The sequence below is a fragment of the Ornithorhynchus anatinus genome, chromosome 2, assembly GCF_004115215.2.
Source record: "Ornithorhynchus anatinus isolate Pmale09 chromosome 2, mOrnAna1.pri.v4, whole genome shotgun sequence".
Taxonomy (NCBI): Eukaryota; Metazoa; Chordata; class Mammalia; order Monotremata; family Ornithorhynchidae; genus Ornithorhynchus; species Ornithorhynchus anatinus.
The window spans coordinates 146,895,906-146,917,189 of NC_041729.1; the positions used below are offsets into that span (position 1 = coordinate 146,895,906).

At 52.5% G+C, this 21,284-nt stretch overlaps 1 protein-coding gene across 4 annotated transcripts; it reads right to left on the reverse strand.

The window, feature by feature from the left end:
* Positions 1-7,770: 7,770 nt before the first annotated feature.
* TPRKB (TP53RK binding protein) lies at positions 7,771-21,052 on the reverse strand. 4 transcript variants are annotated; one of them, XM_029047771.2, is made up of 6 exons: positions 20,909-21,049; positions 19,096-19,181; positions 15,391-15,564; positions 13,001-13,123; positions 10,532-10,708; positions 7,771-7,879 (listed from the first exon to the last, which is right to left on the reverse strand). In XM_029047771.2, the coding sequence occupies exons 3-6, from the start codon at positions 15,529-15,531 to the stop codon at positions 7,793-7,795; spliced, it is 528 nt and encodes a 175-aa protein (XP_028903604.1). In that variant the 5' UTR covers positions 15,532-15,564; positions 19,096-19,181; positions 20,909-21,049; the 3' UTR covers positions 7,771-7,792. The 4 variants fall into 4 exon arrangements, with proteins under 4 accessions (XP_028903604.1, XP_028903608.1, XP_028903619.1 ...); XM_029047775.2 differs by lacking the exon at positions 19,096-19,181 and having other exon boundaries at positions 20,909-21,052; XM_029047786.1 differs by lacking the exons at positions 19,096-19,181; positions 20,909-21,049 and adding an exon at positions 18,560-18,580.
* Between the last annotated feature and the right edge of the window lie 232 nt (positions 21,053-21,284).

Sequence of the window (21,284 nt, forward strand, 5' to 3'; positions counted from 1 at the left end):
ACCTGGGAGGCTGAGGACCTGCCATCTAATCCCGGCTCTGCCACTTATCTGCTTTAAATAAGAACACAGTGAAAGTGGTATTTGTTAAGCGCTCACTGTGTGTCCGGCACCGTACCAAGTGCTGGGATGGTTGCCGGCAAAATGTCGGGGACACAGTCCCCGTCCACGTGGGCTCGCAGTCTTAATCTCCATTTTACAGATGAGGTGACTGAGGCCCGGGGAAGTGAAGTGACTTGCCCAGGGTCACCCAGGAGACAAGGGGTGCAACCAGGATTAGAACCCAGGTCCTTCTGACTCCCTGGCTCCCGCTCTATCCATTAAAAAGGCCATATTTTGTGACCTCGGGCAAATGACTTCACTTCTCTGGGCCTCAGTTCTCCTGTTCTCCCTCCTACTTAGACTCCGAGTGACAGGGACTGGGTCCAACCTAATTCGTATCTAATCTTATCTCATCTTAATCCCGGCTCGGCTACTTGTCTGCTGTGTGACCTTGAGTCGGTCACTTCACTTCTCTGCGCCTCAGTTACCACCTCTGTAAAATGGGGATCGAGACTGTGAGCCCCAGGTGGGACAAGGACTGTGTCCAACCTGATGACCTTGTATCTACCCCAGCACACAGAACAGTGCTTGGCACAGAGTAAGTGTTTAACAAATATCACTATTATTATTATTATCTACCTCAGAACCTGGCAAAGTGTTTGACACACAGTAAGCACTTAAATGCCATTTAAAAACAACACAAAACAAAAACATTCGGAAGAATCACGTCAAGAACACAGAGCAGCGGCAAAGTCAGCTCTGGGGAAATAATAATAAAAATGATTATGGTATTTTTGAAGTGCTCACTACGTGTGAGGCACTGTACTAAACGCCGGGACACGGTACTAAGCGGTGGAGACGGCAGCCAGCTGATTGATCGAGACAGAGACCTCTGTGACTTTGGGCAAGTCACTTGACGTCTTGGTGCTTCAGTTACCTCACCTGTAAAATGGGGATTTAGACTGTGAGCCTCACAAGGGACAACCCAGTTACCCTGCATCTACCCCAGCGCTTAGAGCAGTGCTTGGCACATAGTAAGCACTTAACAAATACCAACATTATCACTATTAATTAGCACAACACCAAAGGCTGGTCGTGGCTTTTTCTCTTTGTTCCGAATTGCCGCAGAAGAGAAAGTCATTGGAAAAGTTGGAGAGCCCTTTAAAATGAGTTGTGCAGGGAATGTGTCTGGTTTTTGTTGCGTAACAATAATAATAATGATGTTGGTATTTGTTAAGCGCTTACTCTGTGCAGAGCGCTGTTCTAAGCGCTGGGTTAGGTCCAGGGTAATCAGGTTGTCCCCCGTGAGGCTCACAGTCTTCATCCCCATTTTACAGATGAGGGAACTGAGGCCCGGGGAAGTGAAGTGACTTGCCCACAGTCACCCAGCCGGGATTTGAACCCATGACCTCTGACTCCCAAGCCCGGGCTCTTTGCACTGCGCCACGCTGCTTCTCTATACACTCCCAAGCGCTTAGCACAGTGCTCTGCACACAGTAAGCCCTCGATGAAGACGACTGAATGAATGAGTATGGTCCGTGTACGCATCCTGGGTATGTTCTCCGGGGTTTAAGATGCCACTGCTCCTCTCCCTTCTCTTTCTGTCCCCCGGAGGATGAGATTTAGAACCTGAAAGGTTATTTGGCTTTTTCCCCCAGTCTTCCAGTTGAGAGCAACCGCAGGGCAAGAGCACCACCACCAGACAGGCCTTGGGATGAAATCCATCCTCTCCCCATGGAATCCCCCAGTCAGGCAGTCAGTCAATCATATTTATTGAGCACTTACTGCCCTAAGCCCTTGGGCGAGTACAGCGTGGCTTAGTGGACAGAGCCCGGCCCTGGGGCTCTGAAGGAACTGAGATCTGATCCCGACTCCGCTACGTGTCTGTCGTGCGGGTCATTTCACTTCCGTGGGCCTCAGTTTCCTCAACTGTAAAGTGGGGATGAAGACTGTGAGCCCCACGTGGGGGACAGACTACATCCAACCTGATTCGCTTGTTTCTACCCCGGCGTTGAGAGCGGTGCCTGCCGTGTTCCGTTCTGCTGTCTGTCTCGCCCCTTCTGGACTTTGAGCCCGTTGTCGGGCAGGGATCGTCTCTCTCTGTTGCCAGATTTTACTTTCCAAGTGCTTAGTACCGTGTTTATTGAGTATTAATTGAGTATTTATTGTATTAGTATTTATTAGTATTTATTGTCCTTGTATCTACCCCAGTGCTTAGAACGGTGCTTGGCACATAGTAAACACTCAAATACCATAATAATTATTATTATCACCTCTCACACTCTGAGAGGTGCTCAATAAATACGATTGAATGAATGTAATACGGGCTTTAATAGATGCCATCATTATTACTTTTAACATGCATCCCCCGCCCGCAACGAGCTTACCGTCTAGAAGGGGAGACGTAAATGGAAATGAATAAATGACGGATGATAAGTGCCGTGGCCCTTGGAGGGGGGATGAATAAAGGGAGCAAGGCGACGCAGGAGGGAGCGGGAGAAGAGGAAAGGAGGGCTTAGTCGGGGAAGGCCTCTCGGAGGAGACGGGCCTTCGATGAGGCTTTGAAGGAGGGGAGGAGGCTTCGTCTGTCGGATATGAGCGGGGAGGGCGTTCCGGGCCAGAGGCGGGATGAGGGCGAGAGGCCATCGGCGAGATCAAGGGACACCGAGAAGATTGGCATTAGAGGAGCCAGGTGCGCGGGCTGGCTGTTGTAGCGGGAGAGCAACGAGTTGCGGTAGGAGGAGGAGAGGTGATCGAGTGCTTTAAATCCGATGGTAAGGAGTTTCTGTTTGAGGAGGAGGTGGAAGGACAACCACTGGAGCTTCTTGAGGAATGGGAAACCACGGCTTCAACGTTTTTGTGGAAAAACGATATTCCTGGAAGCAGGAATGTAGTCGGGCGAATTTAAAAAATGAGCTTGTACGCAGTAGCGTGGTTTGGCATTTTTGTACTGTGCTATTGATTTCAAGGTACAGTGTACACAAAGGATACGAAATAATCAGGGCGGACACGGTCTCTGTTCTACATGGGGTTTACAACTCTAAATAGGAGGGGGTGGGATTTAATCCCCAGTTTGCAGATGAGGAAACTGAGGCATGGGGAAGTTAAATAACTCGCCCGAGGTCACGCAGCAGACAAAAGGTGGGACTGGGATTAGAGCCCACGTCTTTGACTCCCAGGTCCGTGTTCTTTCCACTAGGCCACGCTGCTTCCAAGAGACGCTCAATAAATACCATACAGTACGAAATCAAAAAAGAAAGGGGGAAGCAACTCATCTGCCTACTACCCTAAATGCTATTTGAACGCGGTACATGAGAAAGCTATCATTCTTTCTATGTCACTGTTGTCCCCATTTTTTAACGGTAAATTGGGCTTGTTTTTCCATCACAAATAAAAGAAATACGAAGAACCTCCGAGGCAGATCTTTCTTTACATTCAGAACATGACAGTTCGTTGTCGGCTTGTCTTGAAAGCTTCTGAAAAGAATTAAAGCCGAAATGTACCGATCAAAATTAGAGCAGAGTTGCGATTCTATAGCTCTGAATTAACATGATATTTTTAAATCACTCATTTTATAATTTTCAAAGTTTGTCTTTCTTCTCCAGTTTTCTCCGGGCTATGACCTATTGATATGCTTTTATAACACAAAAAGGTACACGGCAGGTTATTAAAATCCACCATCAGTGAAGCGCTGGCCTGGGAGTCAGACGGCCATGGGTTCTAATCCCTGCTCCGTCACGCGTCCGCTGCGCGACCTTGGGACGGTCACTTCACTTCTCTGGGCCTCAGTTACCTCATCTGTAAAATGGGGATTAAGACCGTGAGCCCCATGTGGGATACGGACTGTGTACGACCTGATTAGCTGGTTTCTACTCCCAACGCTTAGCCCAGTGCCTGGCACATAGTAAGCACTTCAGAAATACCCTTAAAAACTGCACTTAGTAAACAGTAAAGACTCAGAAGTACCATTGATCGAAGGATTGATCCGAGGCAGCGAGGTTAGAGGTTGATGCAATAGTTGAGACAGGATGATTCCAGTTATCAGACTAGAGTTGTGGCCGTTTGGATGGAGAGGAAAAGGTAGACTTGGAAATCTTACCTTGATTTGGTGATTGTAGATGAGGGGTGAAAGAAGAAGGAGTCAAGGGTAACGTCAAGGTTATGGGCTTGAGAAATGGGGATAATGGCAGTGTTGCCAACAGTCACAGGAAAGTCAAAAGGAGAGGATTTGGAAGTTGTCCAAATAGATTATAAATGGTTCAAGGACAGAGATTGTTTTGTGCGCCCGGTTCTCCTAAAACGGAGGTTGTCATTTTTAAAAAGCGGAAAGAACACATGCCCGGGAGTCAGAGATTCCGAGTTCTGATCCCGTCTCTACCACTTGTCTGCTGTGTGAGCTTGGGCAACTCACTTCACTCATCTGGGCTTCAAGTTTCCTTAATAATAATGAAAATAATAATAGTAGGCACCACTATTTCTCCCAAATGCAAGAGACTAGAGCGAAGCTTCCTACAATCCATTTCAGGATTACAAGAAAAAGAAAGGAATATCCCATTATCAGCAGGTCAAGAACTTGCAGGTTAATGGAGAGAAAGAGTGGGAGAGGTGATAATAATAATTATTATGGTATTTAAGTGTTTACTATGTGCCAAGCACCGTTCTAAGCACTGGGGTAGATACAAGGTAATCGGGTTGTCCCACCTGGGGCTCAGTCTTAATCCCCATTTTACAGATGAGGTAACTGAGGGACAGAGAAGTGAAGCGGCCTGCCCACAGTCACACAGCAGATGAGTGGCGGAGCTGGGATCAGAACCCACATCCTCTGACTCCCAAGCTCAGGCTCTTCCTGGGAGCAACCTGCTAAACCTTCATCTCTTCCCGATCTTTGTCAAGTACAACGGTAAACCGTCGAGCGCTGGGTGAATGTTATCTGTGCCCTTCTGACTTGATAAGCTGATTTGATCCCAGAATTTGCATTTCATGAAATGTCTGGTGGTATTGACTCATCTTTTCGATTATAAAAGCATCAAGGTCCGGGACGGCGTCTTCTGCTCGCTTTAAAACTCCTCAGAGTTTTTAGGATGATGCCGTGTGGGACAGGGACTGTGTCCAACCCAACTGACTTGTAGTAGAGCTTGGCACATAGTAAGCGCTTAACGAATACCATAATTCTTGTTCTTATTAAACTCCAAAGGAGCCTCTCAGGGATCACTAAAAGCCACTAAAAGTCCAACTGTAGGGCAGCCTTTGAATGATAATGGTGATATTTAAGTGCTTGCTATGTGCCAAGCACTGGGATAGATACAGGGTCATCAGGTCGTCCCACGTGGGGCTTACCGTCTTCATCCCCATTTTACAGATGAGAGAACTGAGGCACAGAGAAGTGGAGTGACTTGCCCAGAGTCACACAGCTGACAGGTGGCGGAGCCGGGATTAGAACCCATGACCTCTGATTCCCAAGCCTGGGATCTTTCCAGTAAGCCACGAGGTAATCATATAATAATGTTGGTATCTGTTAAGCGCTTACCATGTGCAGAGCACTGTTCTAAGCGCTGGGGGAGATACAGGGTCATCGGGTCGTCCCACGTGAGGCTCGCAGTTAATCCCCATTTTCCAGATGAGGGAACTGAGGCCCAGAGAAGTGAAGTGACTCGCCCACAGTGACACAGCTGACAAGTGGCAGAGCCGGGAGTCGAACCCAGGACCTCTGACTCCCAAGCCCGGGCTCTTTCCACAGGGTGCGAGAATAATACTTTCAATTATCTGACATGTGCTAGAATGGACATTTTGTGCACATCTAGGGTACTAGCAAGGGGAGGACACAATACTTTGAATTTAGCGGCACTGCTAGAGCAGGGTAACTTAATACGGTCAGGGAATGCGTCTACCACCTCTGTTTTATTGTACAGTCCCAAGCGCTTAGCACAGCGTTCTGCACCAAATAAGCACTCCATACCATTGACTGAATTTCTAGTAATCCTGCAAGATACACATGCCCTGCTAGAGATGGGAGATCCCAGCAATTATTAATTTGGGGACAAATGCCATCCACAGCAGCCTCAACTGATCTTCTTATCAAAGGGATGGCAGTCCAAGTATCATCAGGGGCTCCTGATTCATAATTTTATGGAAAACACCGAAATATTACCGACACAGTCGTTTTCAAAACGTAATCACGTAGCATTTACTGTGCACTCGTGAGGTGCGAGGCACTTAAACTTTCATTTTCCAACATGTCCGCATCATGTCCGACAGGGGCTAAATCCAATCCCAAAGTAAAGGCAGATAAATGCGCGACCCAACGCAGAATGTAGCTGAAGGTCGACGACATGAAGATCCTTAATAACTGCTGTTTCTCTTAGAAACCTTCCCACATTACGCCTTCTCCTTTGGACTGCAAGCTCTTCGAGGGCAGGGATGGCAATTCACGCTTCCGAGCGTCCGCCAAGCCGCCTATACGGCGATGGGAGCAGCACGGGCTTTTGGTAATCGCTGTGACGACGTGGAGTCTGTAGTGAGAATTTCCGCCCGCTCTTTTCTCCACAGTTTTGTAGAGGTACGGCTGCTGAGATTTCGTCAAAAACCCTGGCGATAAACACAGCTGTTCTATATCTACGGATCTTTAATGTAAAAGGGTCGATTAGCCTTTTCTTGTGATTTTTTTTTTTTATGATATTAAGCTCTTACCATGTCCTAGGTCCTCTAAGCGCGGGGGTAGATACAAGCTGATCGGGTTGAACGCGGTCTCAATCCCCATTATACAGATGATGATGACGGTATTTGTTACCGATAATAATAATGATGGTATTTGTTAAGCGCTTACTATGTGCCAAGCAGTGTTCTAAGCGCTGGGGTGGAGACAAGTTGAGCAGGTTGTCCCACGTGGGGCTCGCAGTCTTTAATCCCCATTTTACAGATGAGGTGACTGAGGCACAGAGAAGTGAAGCGACTGGCCCAAAGCCCCACAGGCTGACAAGTGGCGGGGCCGGGATTAGAACCTATAACCTCTGACTCCCAAGCCCGGGCTCTTTCCTACCAAGCGCCGGAGTGGATGTAAGCCAATCGACTTTGCCACAGATGAGGTAACTGAGGCCCAGAGAAGTGAAGCGACAAGCTCAGGGTCACCCAGAGGACAAGTGGCGGAGCCCGGATAAGAACCCAGGTCCTTTAATAGTAATAATAATAATTATAGGGTGTGTAAAGCGCTTACTTGCGTGCCAGGCACTGGAGCGGATACAGGCACACTGGGTTGGACACAGTTCCTGTCCCACGTCTCGATCTCCATTTTACACGGAGGCACAGAGAAGGGAAGTGACTTGTCCAAGGCCACTCAGCAGCGGAGTGGCAGGGCCAGGTTTAGAACCCACGGCCTTCCGACTCCCGGGCCTGCGCTCTGCCCGCCGGGCCACCCTTTCACTATCCCGAAACACAGTCTCATCTCTGGTTTCCGGTGATAACGAGGGGAATCATCCGCTACTCCTGGATCTGGGGGTTCACCCCACCTGCCCGCGATACGCTAGCTGCGAGACGCTATCTTCCACGGGGCCGAGCGGCTGCCCATTCCCCTTGTTCCGGTTTTCCGACGGAAGAGCTGAATACCCAAGTTTCCCTCATCGCGGAAATTCCGCTAATACTGCTTTGCTCTCGTAAAAGAAGCTCAGATCACCTACCCAACAGTAACTAGCAGGAACTAAAATCTACATAGATGCCGCCAGTGAACGGAGGGCTACATTTCTTGGAAACGATTTTATTCTTACAAAACATCTTTTGTCGCCATTCTGCAAATGACGCCATCCAATAACGTTCCAATCTTTTCCTCTTGGGGAGTAAGCTTGTACACCTGCAGAAACAAAGAGAAACACGAAGGGCGTGAATAAGTGAATGTGTTATTTTTGGTCGTTTTATCTACGTTTTTATACGACGGAGTCGTTCCACTTCAGTGGCTCCTCTCGCAGCGCCCCTCACTCTCGAAGGATGACGGAGGCAGCCGCTCTGGCAGAAATGACTTCGAATCTGAGCTACCGAAAAGGGTGCAGAGTCACTTTCGAATTTACTGTTTTTTCATTTAAGCGGCGGACGCTAGGTATAGAGATCAACCCACGTCATCTACACGACGACCTTACTACCAACGGAGTATCAACTAAACTAAAACGTGACCGCCTTCGGTGACTCTCTCGTTTCTTCTCAATTAACCAGAAACGTATCCAAATCTTCGGGCCGGGGGGGGGGGGCGGGAGGGGGGGGGGTGCCCGATGCTGGGGAATGAGTTTATCTTTGTACTTTTTCCAAAGCACTTACTACAGTACTTTCCATATAACGGGTGACTAATACCAGTATGACGACTAGGAATAACGTTGGTATCTGTTAAGCGCTTACTATGGGCCGAGCACCGTTCTAGGCGCTGGGGGAGACACAGGGGAATCGGGTCGTCCCACGCGGGGCTCACAGTCTTCATCGCCATTTTCCAGATGAGGGAACTGAGGCACAGAGAAGTGACCTGACCCCAGTCACACAGCCGACAAGTGGCAGAGGCGGGATTCGAAGCCACGACCTCCGACTCCAAAGCCCGGGCTCTCCCCACCGAGCCACGCTGCCAAGCCAAGCATAAGAAGCTTTCACTCCTTCCTCCCTGTTTAGGGAAACGGCCAGAAGGCAAAGAGATGCCAGAAAAGAGTCCTCTGGGGGACAGAAACCTCTGCTGGCCCTCGCCCTGCCCACCCCCACCCCGGGGAGCGCGCGTCAAGCATCCAGGAGCCAAATCCAAGTCAGAAGCAGACGGCCAGCTCGTTGGGAGCGGGGGATGTCTCTGTTCCGTGTTGTACTGTATTCTCCCAAGCGCTGGGGTAGATACAAGCTTACCAGGTTGTCCCTCGTGGGGTCTTTAGTCTCCATTTTACAGATGAGGTGACTGAGGCGCAGAGATGCCCAAAGCCCCACAAGCTGACGAGCGGCGGAGCCGGGATTCGAACCTACGACCCCTGACTCCCAAGCCCGGGCTCTTCCCTGAGCGCCGCGGTGGACGCCAGCAAGTCGGCCACGACGCAGATTCGTTCGTTCCATCGTATCTAGTGAGCGCCGACTACGGGCCCAGCACCGTACTAAGCGCTCGGAACGTACAATTCGGCCACAGAGAGAGACGATCCCTGCCCGGTGACGACGAGGTGACTGGTCCGCACACGCGGCGGGCGCTCAGTCAATATGACTGAATGAATGAAAGCTCTTCGAAAGGGAAGCCCAGAAATTTTCTGATTGATCCCCACCCCGACACGGGGGAGTCCGAGGTGGCCTTTGAGGGTAACGGTATCCCTGGAACCACATCCCGTTTGGCCCCCCTTTCCTCTTAATGATGTTGGTATTTGGGAAGCGCTTACTATGTGCCGAGCACCGTTCTAAGCGCTGGGGGGAGATATAGGGTCGTCGGGTCGTCCCACGTGAGGCTCGCGGTTAATCCCCATTTTACAGATGAGGTAACTGAGGCCCAGAGAAGTGAAGCGACTCGCCCACAGTCACACAGCTGACAAGCGGCAGAGCTGGGAGTCGAACTCATGACCTCTGACTCCCAAGCCCGGGCTCTTTCCACTGAGCCACGCTGCTTCTCTACTCTACTCTGCTCCTCTTCTCCCACTCCCTCCTGCGTCACCCTGACCTGCCCCCTTCACTCGCTCCCGACCCCACGGCACTGACGTATCTATCTGTCGTTACTTTCTATTGATATAATAATCATAATGTTGGTATTCGTTAAGCGCTCGCTCGCTAGGTGCCGAGCACCGTTCTAAGCGCTGGGGGGGAGATACACTGTCATCAGGTCGTCCCACGTGGGGCTCACACGCTTTTAATCCCCATTTTCCAGATGAGGGAACTGCGGCCCAGAGAAGTGAAGTGACTTGGCCACAGTCGCCCAGCTGCCGAGTGGCAGAGCCGGGAGTCGAACTCATGACCTCTGACTCCCAAGCCCGGGCTCTTGCCGCTGAGCCACGCTGCTTCCCCTTCAGACTGTAAGCCCGTCGGGGGCGGGAAACGTGTCTGTCATAATGTGCTGTCCCAAGTGCTCAGTACAGTGCTCTGCACACAGTGAGCGCTCAGCAAATCAGATCGACTAATTAAGAGAAGCAGCCATTAATTAAGACTGATTGAGAGAAGCAGCGTGGCTGAGCGGAAAGAGCCCGGGCCTGGGAGTCAGAGGTCGGGAGTTCGAATCCCAGCTCGGCCACTACGGCGGCTGTGTGACCGTGGGCAAGTCTCTTCACTTCTCTGGGCCTCAGTTCCCTCAGCTGGAAAATGGGGATGAAGACCGCGAGCCCCACGTGGGACCACCTGATTGCCCCGTGTCTACCCCAGTGCTTAGAACAGTGCTGCGCTTAACAAATACCAACATTATTATTATTATCGACCGACTGGTTTGGCTGTGATGTGCTTACCACGTCCCCGTCCTCAGCTGAAGTGGAATTTAGTTGGGGGGCTGGAGGGACCAGGAGTCTGCACGCTCACGTACCTTTTTGACTTCTGAGACGTCCGTTATTTCGGGGAGCTTCTCCAGAGACACTTGCTGACCTTCTACTCTGGACGCGAGGCCTTCGCGATCCGTTTCCTTCTCTCCCTCTTCAACCAAGACCACCAAAACTGACGTATCGCTATCCGAGATGCCAAACTTTTTGAAAGCTTCTGAAATCTGAGACGAACGCACAGTCGTTTTCTCAGTGACTTTTCTGGAACTGTCCTGCATCGTGTCCGGACAGTTTTCCGCCGGCCAGTTATGCGATCGCGACACTGACCCGGCCCGTTCGGCCTCTGGAGAACTCACCGTACTTCGCCCCGTGGCCTGTTCGTCTCGTCTCGTATTACAGACATTTTGATTTCTTCCTTCCTACTGAATTTACCTCATTTCAAAGTTCCCCGTTTGGTCGGTTTTTTGAGCACGTTTTCCCTGCTGATCGGATTTTTAAATAACGCTGATGGTATCCGTTAAGCGCTCGCTGCGGGCCAAGCACCGTTCTAAGCGCCGGAGTAGATACCAAGCAAACAGGCTGTCCCACGTGGGGCTCACGGTCTTCAGCCCCGTTTTACGGATGAGGTCACTGAGGCCCGGAGAAGTTAATAATGATAACGTTGGTATTTGTTAAGCGCTTACTATGTGCAGAGCACCGTTCTCAGCGCTGGGGAAGATACAGGGTCATCAGCTTGTCTCATGTGGGGCTCACGGTCTTAATCCCCATTTTCCAGATGAGGGAACTGAGGCCCAGAGAAGTGAGGTGGCTCGCCCACAGTCACCCAGCTGACGAGTGGCACAGCCGGGATTCGAACCCACGACCTCTGACTCCCAAGCCCGGCCTCTTTCCACCGAGCCACATTAAGTGACTTGCCCCAAGTCACAGAGCTGACGCGTGGCACACGACCTTCTAGTCAAGTTAAATTAGGGATTCAATTCTGAGGGCTGAAAGTGGGGACGAAGACCGTGAGCCCTACCCGGGGCAACCGGATCACCTCCTATCTACTCCGGCGCTTAGAGCAGTGCTTGACCCAAAGTAAGCGCTTAACGAATACTGTGATGATGATGATAAGCTAAGCGACAACCGCCACTTACAGCGAGCCCCACAGAGAGCAGAGGTGTAATAATAATAACGATGTTGGTATTCGTCGAGCGCTTACTACGTGCAGGGCACGGTTCTAAGCGCTGGGGGAGATCCAGGGTCATCGGGTTGGCCCACGTGAGGCTCACAGTCCTTCAGCCCCATTCGACAGAGGAGGGAACTGAGGCCCAGAGACGCGAAGTGACTTGCCCCCAGTCACCCAGCTGACGAGCGGCAGAGCCGGCATTCGAACCCATGACCCCTGACTCCGCAGCCCGAGCTCCTTCCGCTGAGCCACGCCTAGTAGGGCACGGGGTGGGCGTGGCCATTTGGGACAAACCACCCGGGAAGCAACTTGGCCCGGTAGAAGAGAGCCAGGTCTGGGAGCCGGGGGACCTGGGTTCTGATCCCCGCTCTGCCACCTGCCTGCTGCGTGACCTTGGCCGAGTCACTTAACTTCCCTGGGCCCCGCTTTCCTCAAATGTAACAGGGGATGAAACACCTGCCCTCCTTTCCCCTTAGGCCGTGAGCCCCATACCCCGGGACGTGGTGGTGCTTGGCCCCGAGCAGGAGGAGCAGCGGGGCTCCGGGGAAAGAGCCCGGCTTAGAAGTCAGAGGTCGTGGGTTCGAATGCCGGCTCTGCCGCCTGTCAGCTGTGTGGCTTTGGCCGAGTCACCTGACTTCTCGGGCCCTCAGTCACCTCATCTGGAAAATGGGGATTTAAGCCTGTGCACCCCGAGCGGGACAACCTGATGGCCCTGCGTCTGCCCCGGCGCTCGGAACGGTGCTCGGCACACAGTAAGCGCTTGACAAATGCCAACATTGTTATTCACAAATATCGCCTCCATCAGAAGTAGCTACGGATGACGACAGTCCGCAACAAAGAAAGAAGTTATTCGAAAATTTGAAAATGAACATCTGCAGTCACGTTTCAATAATAATGACGGCGGTATCCGTTAGGCGCTTACTGTTCTAAGCGCCGGCGTAGATACAGGGTAGTCAGGTCGTCCCACGTGGGGCTCCCACTCTTCAACCCCATTTTCCAGAGGAGGAAACTGAGGCACGGAGAAGTGAAGCGACTCGCCCAAGGTCACCCGGCTGGGGAAGATCCAGGGTCACCAGGTCGTCCCACGTGAGGCCCACGGTTAAATCCCCATTTTCCAGATGAGGTAACCGAGGCCCAGAGAAGTGAAGTGACTCGCCCACAGTCACCCCGCTGACAAGCGGCGGAGCCGGGAGTCGGACCCATGACCTCCGACTCCCGAGCCCGGCCCCTTTCCGCCGAGCCACGCCGCTTCTCACGGAGACCGTACTTTTCTAAGTGGGACTCGATCAGTCACCGCGAGACCCGTGACCCAGACTGCCGGCGATCCGTCTCGGGAAATTCAGCTTACGTTTTTGTTGGGAGATAAATTGAAAATAATTTCGGTGTGCAGCGTTCTCGTTTTCAATTTCCCCAGCCTGGAGAGGTGAACCGCTTTGTTCGTTGCCACCAGTACCTGAAATGGATCGAGAATCTGGAAGAGAAGAGGGGATCGAAAAAGAACAGAAGGGAAATCAGGCGAAAAATCGGGAGCCCACCCTGATCTCGGAGGGAGCCTCAAATCGGCTTTCTCCATCAGATGCCCCGGACCGAATTTGACGAACCGGCGTACGGCCGGAGCCGTACGTCGCCCGCCCGGGGGCTCCCGTCGGGAGCGACGGACATCTGCTCACCGCGGTGGCTGTCGCAGCCTCAGAGGGAGGGTCCGCCTGTTGGGCCACGGGGGCGATCTCGGTCACGGCAGTCAGTGGGTGCCGCTGGTACCGAGCGCTCGCCTCTCCTCCGTTCCTGGACTGTCACCCTCACCCCCGACCGTCACCTCGCCCCCATCTCCATCCCCTCGCCCCCTCCTCCCTCTCCTCCCTTCTCTCTTTCCACCGCCCGCCCGGCCCGCTCCGCTCCTCCGCCGCCCACCTCCTCGCCGTCCCTCGGTCTCGCCCCTCCCGCCGTCGACCCCCGGGCCGCGGCCTCCCGCGGTCCCGGAACGTCCTCCCTCCTCGCCTCCGCCAGACTCATTCTCTTCCCCTCTTCGAAACCCCACTTAAAGCTCGCCTCCTCCGAGAGGCCTTCCCACACTGAGCCCTCCCTTTCCCTCTGCCCTTCTCTCCCCACCGCCCCCCACTCCCTCTCCCATCTTTACCCTCCTCCCCACGCCACAGCACTTGTATGTACAGGTACATATCATTCTATTGATTTTATTAATGATGTGTATAGACCTATAGTTCTATTTATCTATTTTGGTGCCTGCCTGCTTGTTCCGTTGACTCTCTCCCCCTTCTAGACCGTGAGCCCGTCGTCGGGTGGGGACTGTCTCTATCTGTTGCCGAACTGTTCTCTCCAAGCGCTCAGCTCCGCGCACAGTAAGCGCTCAATAAACACGACCGAATGAATGACCTTCATTCCCCTCCCACCCCTCTACAACCGTTCCCTCGGAGAACTCATTCGCTCCCACAGCTTCGATCGCCATCCCTACGCGGATGATTCCCAAATCTACGGCTCCGGCCCTGCCCTCTCTCTAACATCTTCCCCTGCCTTCGAGACACGTCTACTCGGATGTCCGGCCGACACCTCAGATGAAACCCGCCCCAGACCGAAGGCCTCGTCTTCCCACCCAGACCCTGTCCTCCCCGTGACTTTTCCATCGCCGGAGGCAACGCCGCTATCCTGCCTCCCGAGCCCGTGACCTTGGCGTCGTCCTCCGCTCGTCTCTCTCATTCCACCCACGGATTCGATCCGTCCCCGGATCGCGTCGGTTCCGCCGCTGAAATCTGCCCTCTTCTCTCCGTCCGAACCGCTGCCCGCCTCGCTGCCCTCCCGTCTCTTCCCGCTCCAGTCCGTCCTTCATTCCGCTGCCCGGAACGTTTTCCAACAGAAACGTCCGGTCCGCGTCTCCCCCGGCTCCTCAAGAACCTCTAGCCCAACCACCTCCGCGTCGAACAGAGACTCCTCACCGCTGGCTTTAAAGCAGTCGGACACCTTGCCCCCTCCTACCTCACCACTCTCTTACTACAACCCAGCCTGCCCTGTAATGATAATAATAATCATGTTGGTATCTGTTAAGCGCTTGCTGTGTGCAGAGCACCGTTCTAGGCGCTGGGGGAGATACGGGGTCATCAGGTCGGCCCACGTGAGGCTCACGGTCTTAGTCCCCGTTTTACAGGTGAGGTCACCGAGGCGCCGAGAAGTTCGGCGCTCGGTAAATACCGTTACTATTAATCAATGGCATTTCTTCTCGTCTCTGCCTTTTCACTTTGCCTCACCTTTCCCCGGGGGGCTGCTGACGATTCTCCGCCACCCACCTCATTCGTAGGTTGTGAGACCGTCGCTCACGGAATAATTATATATATGAAAATGTGAAGGATGGCTGTAAGAAAAGGCAGAAACGGGAGAGCTGCCGGGCACGCTGCCGGCAGGGAGGAGAGAGTGCGGATGGTGCTCTGCAGGCCACCGCCGCCATAATCGATTCACCTGAGCAGCCTCTCGGTCTGCGAGTTCGCTCCCGAAAGCGGTGGAACCGTACCTTCCCGGCGCTCGGTACGGCGCTCTGCACACAGTAAGCGCTCAAGAAATACGACCGAATGAGTGAATCCGAGCTCATCTTCTGCGCGCCGAACCCGGGTCCAACATCCTCCTCCTCCTCAAACCCGCAGGGTCTAACTACTGATTTTTTTTAACGTTATATAGAAGGAAAAAAAAAATCCTCACATCCCAGAGTAAATTTCCTTCCGTTCATCTGCTTACCATCGTAGGATTCAGTAACGCTCCGTCGATCAAGCCCTCCACCGCCATTCTTCTTAAATCGCCGGCGTTTTTTACGTGGTTATACAAGAGAAGGGTCACCTTACAGTCGGGAAACAGCTCTAGTTGATGTGTTAACTGCATGTCGGGCTGAGCGAGGGGTTCCCCCAGAAAGACCTGGAGAGATTTTAATGAAACAAAGGTCGTTGAAACACACACATCAGGAATTACCAAATATCACGAGCCCAAGTTCACTCCCACAATCGGGTCTCTGTTCTTTACTCTACCCCGCTGATATTAAGGTGCAGTTAGAAACCCGTCCCATCGAAGTTAGTTTATGAAAGAATCATCCTCAGTTCCGGTCCGAATGTGTTTTTGTACTTTTTTTATAATAATGATGTTGGCATTCGTTAAGCGCTCGCTATGTGCCGAGCACTGTTCTAAGCACTCGGGTTGTCCCCCGGGAGGCTCACGGTCTCAACCCCCATTTTCCAGATGAGGGAACTGAGGCCCAGGGAGGCGAAGTGACTTGCCCACCGTCACCCGGCTGCCACGTGGCGGAGCCGGCATTCGAACCCGTGACCTCTGACTCCCAAGCCCGGGCTCCATCCGCTGAGCCACGCTGCTTCTCTTTTCCGCCAAGCTTCACGCAGAAGTATCGGAATTGGGGGGGAAAAGGAAAACCAAGTCGAGCAGCAAGGCGATACCTGAAGATCAAGTCACCCGAAAAACATTCTTTACTTTCTTGTGAGACGTTAAGGGCCCGTCCCCTGTGGGTAAGAATGTTCCTCTTTGTCCGACGACGACCTCCCCGACCTCCGGCGTCCCTCCGTTGCATCTTCTGGACGGAGGTCGTGTTTTCGCCTCGTCCCTATTTCCCGTATTGCATCGAGAATGGGGCCATCGATCGATAGCACGTAGCGAGCGCTTACGCCGTGCGGAGCACTGTCCCTAGGTGGTCGGGAGGTGTGAGAAGCGGCGTGGCCTAGAGCCAAGAGCCCGGGAGTCAGAGGATGCGGGTTCTAATCCCGCCTCCGCGCATACACTAGTATTTATGGAGCGCCTACTCTGGGCAGAGCACCGGACTAAGCGCTAGGAATGGACAAATCGGCAACAGATAGAGACGGTCCCCGCCCTCTGACGGGCTCACGGTCTGATCGGGGGAGACGGACGGACGAGAACGATGGCGATAGATAGAATCGAGGGGATGAACATCTCATTAAAACAATAGCAATAAATAGAATCAAGGGGATGGACAGCTCATTAACAAAATAAATAGGGTAATAAAAAACTGTATACAATCCAGCGTGCTGACGGGAGGGGAAAGGAGAAGGGGAGGAGCAGAGGGAAAGAGGGGGAAGAGGCGTTTGGCTCGTGCCAACCTGATTACCTCGTATCTACCTCAGGGCGTAGAACAGCGTCTGGCACATAGTAAGCGCTTAACAAATACTATTTAAAAAAAAAAAATCTACCCCAGCGCTTGGGACAGGGTAAGAGCTAAACCATTATTATGAATTGAGGGTGGACGCATTTAAGTGAAGCAGTGTGACCCGGTGGGAAAAACCCAAGTCCTGGGAGTCAGAGGACCTGGGTTCTAATCCCGAATTTGCCGCTTGCCTGCTGTGAGCTTGGGCAAGTCACCGAGTTTCTCTGTGCCTCACTTTCCTCAACTGGAAAACGGGGATTCGGCACCTGCTCTCATCCTGCTCAGACTGTGAGCCCCATGTGGTAGCTGGGGTTTCTTTTTAATGATCTACGAGCTCACCGGGTGCCAGGTACCGTACCGAGCGCCGGGGTAGAAATCGGACGATCGAGTCGGAAACAGCCCCTTGTCCCACAATCTCAATTCCCGTTTTACAGAAGAGGTAACCGAGGCAAAAAGAAAGAAGTTCGGCGGCTTGTCCGAGGTCACACGGCAGACTCACCACAGTTGAGATTAGAAGCCAGGTCCTCTGCCTCCCAGGCCCGGGATCTTTCCACTAGGCCCAGCTGCTTCCCTACGGACCCCAAGCGCTTAGAACAGTGCTCTGCACAGTGTAAGCACTCAATAAATGCCTTCGATTGATCTGATAATGGTGGCGGATGGCTCAGTGGAAAGAGCCCGGGCTTTGGGGTTCGAATCCCGGCTCTGCCGCCTGTCAGCTGTGTGACTCTGGGCAAGCCACTTCACTTCTCTGGGCCTCAGTGACCTCCTCTGGAAAATGGGGATTAAGACCGTGAGCCCCACGTGGGACGACCTGATTCCCTTGTGCCTACCCCGGCGCTTAGAACAGCGCTCTGCACATAGTAAGCGCTTAACAAACACCGACATTATTATTAAGTGCTTAATATGGGCCAAGCACTGGACCTAGCGCTGGGGAAGGGACCCGGTGAGCTCGACGTGGGCAGGGAATGTGTCTGCGTATTGTTAGAGCGAACTCTCCCAAGCGCTCGGCACAGTGCTCCGCACACGGTTAGCACTCGATAAATACGGTTGAACGAATACAAGGTAGGCAGGTGAGACCCAGTCCCTGTCCCTCCCCCGTTTCACAGACTAAGTAGGATCATCTTGTATCTACCTCAGTGCTTCATTCATTCATTCAAAAGTATTTATTGAGCGCTTACTATGTGCAGAGCACTGTACTAAGCGCTCGGAATGTATAAATCGGTAACAGATAGAGACGGGTCCCTGCCCTCTGACGGGCTTACGGTCTGATCGGGGGAGACGGACGCACAATTTCGGTGTTTGCCCCTTACGCGTAGTTGATCAGAGGCGGTGGGTTCTAATCCCGGCTCTGCCACTTGTCTGCCGTGTGACCCCGCGTAAGTCACTTCGCTTCTCTGGGCCTCTAGTGACCTCGTCTGTAAAATGGGGATGAAGACCGTGAGCCCCACGTGGGACAATCTGATCACCTTGTATCCTCCCCCCCCCCCCCCCAGCGCTTACAACAGTGCTCGGCACGTAGTAAGCGCTTAACAAATACCAACATGATTATTATAAGCACAGAAGAGGGAGATGGACACCATGGGGGTGACAGAGCAGGGGCCCGGGAGTCGGAAAGTCATGGGTTCTTGTCCGCTGCGTGACTCTGCGTAAGTCACTTCGCTTCTCCGGGCCTCAGTGACCTCGTCTGGAAAATGGGGATGACGACTGTGAGTCCCACATGGGGCAACCTGAGTACCTTCTACCTACCCATGAGTTCAAATCCCAGCTCTGCCATTTGTCAGCTGTGTGACTGTGGGCAAGTCACTTCACTTCTCTGGGCCTCAGTGACCTCATCTGGAAAATGGGGATTGACTGTGAGCCTCACGTGAGACAACCTGATGACCCTGTATCTCCCCCAGCGCTTAGAACAGTGCTCTGCACATAGTAAGCGCTTAACAAATACCAACGTTATTATCACCCTAGTGCTCAGAACGGTGCTCGGCACATAGGAAGCGCTTAACAAACACCGTCGCCTTTATTTGGGAGAAGCAGCATGGCCAAGTGACAAGAGCAAGGCCTTGGGAGTCAGAGGTCGTGGGTTCTAATCTTGGCTCTGCCACTTGTCAGCTGGGTGACCGTGGGCAACTCGCTTCACTTCTCTGGGCCTCAGTTCCCTCATCTGTAAAATGGGGATTAAGACTGATGACCTGACAGACAACCTGATGACCTTCTGTCTCCCCCATCGCTTAGTATCTCCCCCGACGCTTAGAACATTCACTCATTCGTATTTATTGAGCGCTTACTGTGTGCGGAGCACTGTACTAAGCGCTTGGAGAGGACAATTCGGCAACAGATAGAGACAGTCCCTGCCCAACGACGGGCTCACGGTCTAGAAGGGGGAGACAGACGACAAAACAAAATGAGTAGACTGGCATCAGTAGCATCGAAACAAATAGAATCATAGGCATATAACCATCATTAACAAAATAAATAGAGTAATAAATAATATATACAAATATAGGCAAGTGCCATGGGGAGGGGAAGGGGGAAGAGAAAAGGGAGGGAGGAGGGGGAAGTGGCGGGGCAGAGGGAAAAGGGAGGGAACTGCTTGGCCCATAGTAAGCGCTTAAGAAATACAATTAGCATTATCATTAACAAATATTATAATAATAATATTATGCTAATATATGTTATAATATAATTCGTAATCATCAATAAACCCTCCCCTCCCCAGAAAAGATAACGACAGGGTTGGAAAACGAACAAGAAGGCTGTCAGGGATTCTTTCAATAGTATTTATTGAGCGCTCACTATGTGCACAGCAGTGTACTAAGCGTTTGGAATGGACAAGTCGGTAACAGATAGAGACGGTCCCTGCCCTCTGACGGGTTTACAGTCTAATCTGGTCTCTCTCTGTTGCCGAACTGTACCTTCCAAGCGCTTAGCACAGTGCTCAGCACACAGTAAGCGCTCAATGAATAAGATGGAATGAATGAATGCGGTATTACTAGTCCAAGCGCTCAGCACAGTGCTCTGCACACAGTAAGCGCTCAATAAGTAAGATGGAATGAAGGAATGAATGTATTATTAGTCCAACCGCTTAGCACAGTGCTCAGCCACAGTAAGCGCTCAATAAACAAGATGGAATGAATGAATGCGGCATGACTAGGCCAAGCGCTCAGCACAGTGCTCTGCACATAGTAAGCGCTCAATAAATGAGATGGAATGAATGACTGATTAGTCCCAGCGCTTAGCACAGGGCTCAGCCCACAATAAGCGCTCAATAAACAAGATGGAATGAATGAATGCGGCATGACTAGGCCAAGCGCTCAGCACAGTGCTCTGCACACAGTAAGCGCTCAATAAACGAGATGGAATGAATGACTGAATGATTAGTCCCAGCGCTTAGCACAGGGCTCAGCCCACAGTAAGCGCTCAATAAACAAGATGGAATGAATGAATGCGGTATGACTAGTCCAAGCGCTCAGCACAGTGCTCTGCACACAGTAAGCGCTCAATAAACAAGATGGAATGAATGAATGATTAGTCCAAGCGCTTAGCACAGTGCTCAGCCCACAGTAAGCGCTCAATAAACAAGATGGAATGAATGAATGAATGCGGCATGACTAGGCCAAGCGCTCAGCACAGTGCTCTGCCCATAGTAAGCGCTCAATAAATGAGATGGAATGAATGAATGAATGATTAGTCCAAGCGCTTAGCACAGTGCTCAGCCCACAGTAAGCGCTCAATAAATAAGATGGAATGAATGAATGCGGCATGACTAGTCCAAGCGCTTAGCACAGTGCTCTGCACATAGTAAGCGCTCAATAAATAAGATGGAATGAATGAATGCGGTACTACTAGTCCAAGCGCTGAGCACAGTGTTTTGCACACAGTAGGCGCTCAATACAATGGAACGAACGAATGCGCTCAGTACAGTGCTCTGTGCACAGTAGGCGCTCAATAAATCCGACTAAATGCATGCGATATTATTATTCCGAGCGCTGGGCACAGCGCTCTGCACACAGTAGGCGCTCAATAAACAGGAATGAATGAATGAATGAGTGAGTGAGTGAATGAATGCGGTTGGGGAGGTCGGTGCGCGCGCGCGCTGACCTGCGGAGCGGGTCCGGGCCCCCGTCGCCAACGCTGGGAGATCCCTGGGCCGTCGCGGGGCAGGGGCGGAAGGCTTCCCGGAGGCGGCGGACGAACTACGGGACGGCCGGGCCGACCGGAAGTGTAGGCCGCAACCGCCGCCGCTCGGGCCTCCCGGTGCCACGCCCGCAACCCTCCGCCCGGAAACCGCCTCCGCGCGCCTGGAGTTCCGCCCCGTCCCCGCCCTTAAGGCCGCCCCCCCCCCCCCCGGCCGTTTTCGGGGGGCCGTCGGCCGCCCCCGCCGGGGACGGAGTCGGGGGAGGCCTCGGGGCGGGAGCGGAGGCGGTCCCGGCGGCGGGGAAGGGGGGGAGGGAGACGGGCGGGGTGCGGAGCGAGT

Bases quoted from the DNA above. Each gene is read 5' to 3' on its own strand.
- TPRKB (XM_029047775.2), bottom strand. From the start codon at position 15,531: ATGCAGTTAACACATCAACTAGAGCTGTTTCCCGACTGTAAGGTGACC. The intron at 13,124-15,390 runs GTAAGCAGATGA...CTTCTCTTCCAG, and splicing joins CGTTACTGAATCCTACGATG to ATTCTCGATCCATTTCAGGT. The intron at 10,709-13,000 runs GTAAGCTGAATT...CGTTCGTCTCAG, and splicing joins ATTTATCTCCCAACAAAAAC to ATTTCAGAAGCTTTCAAAAA.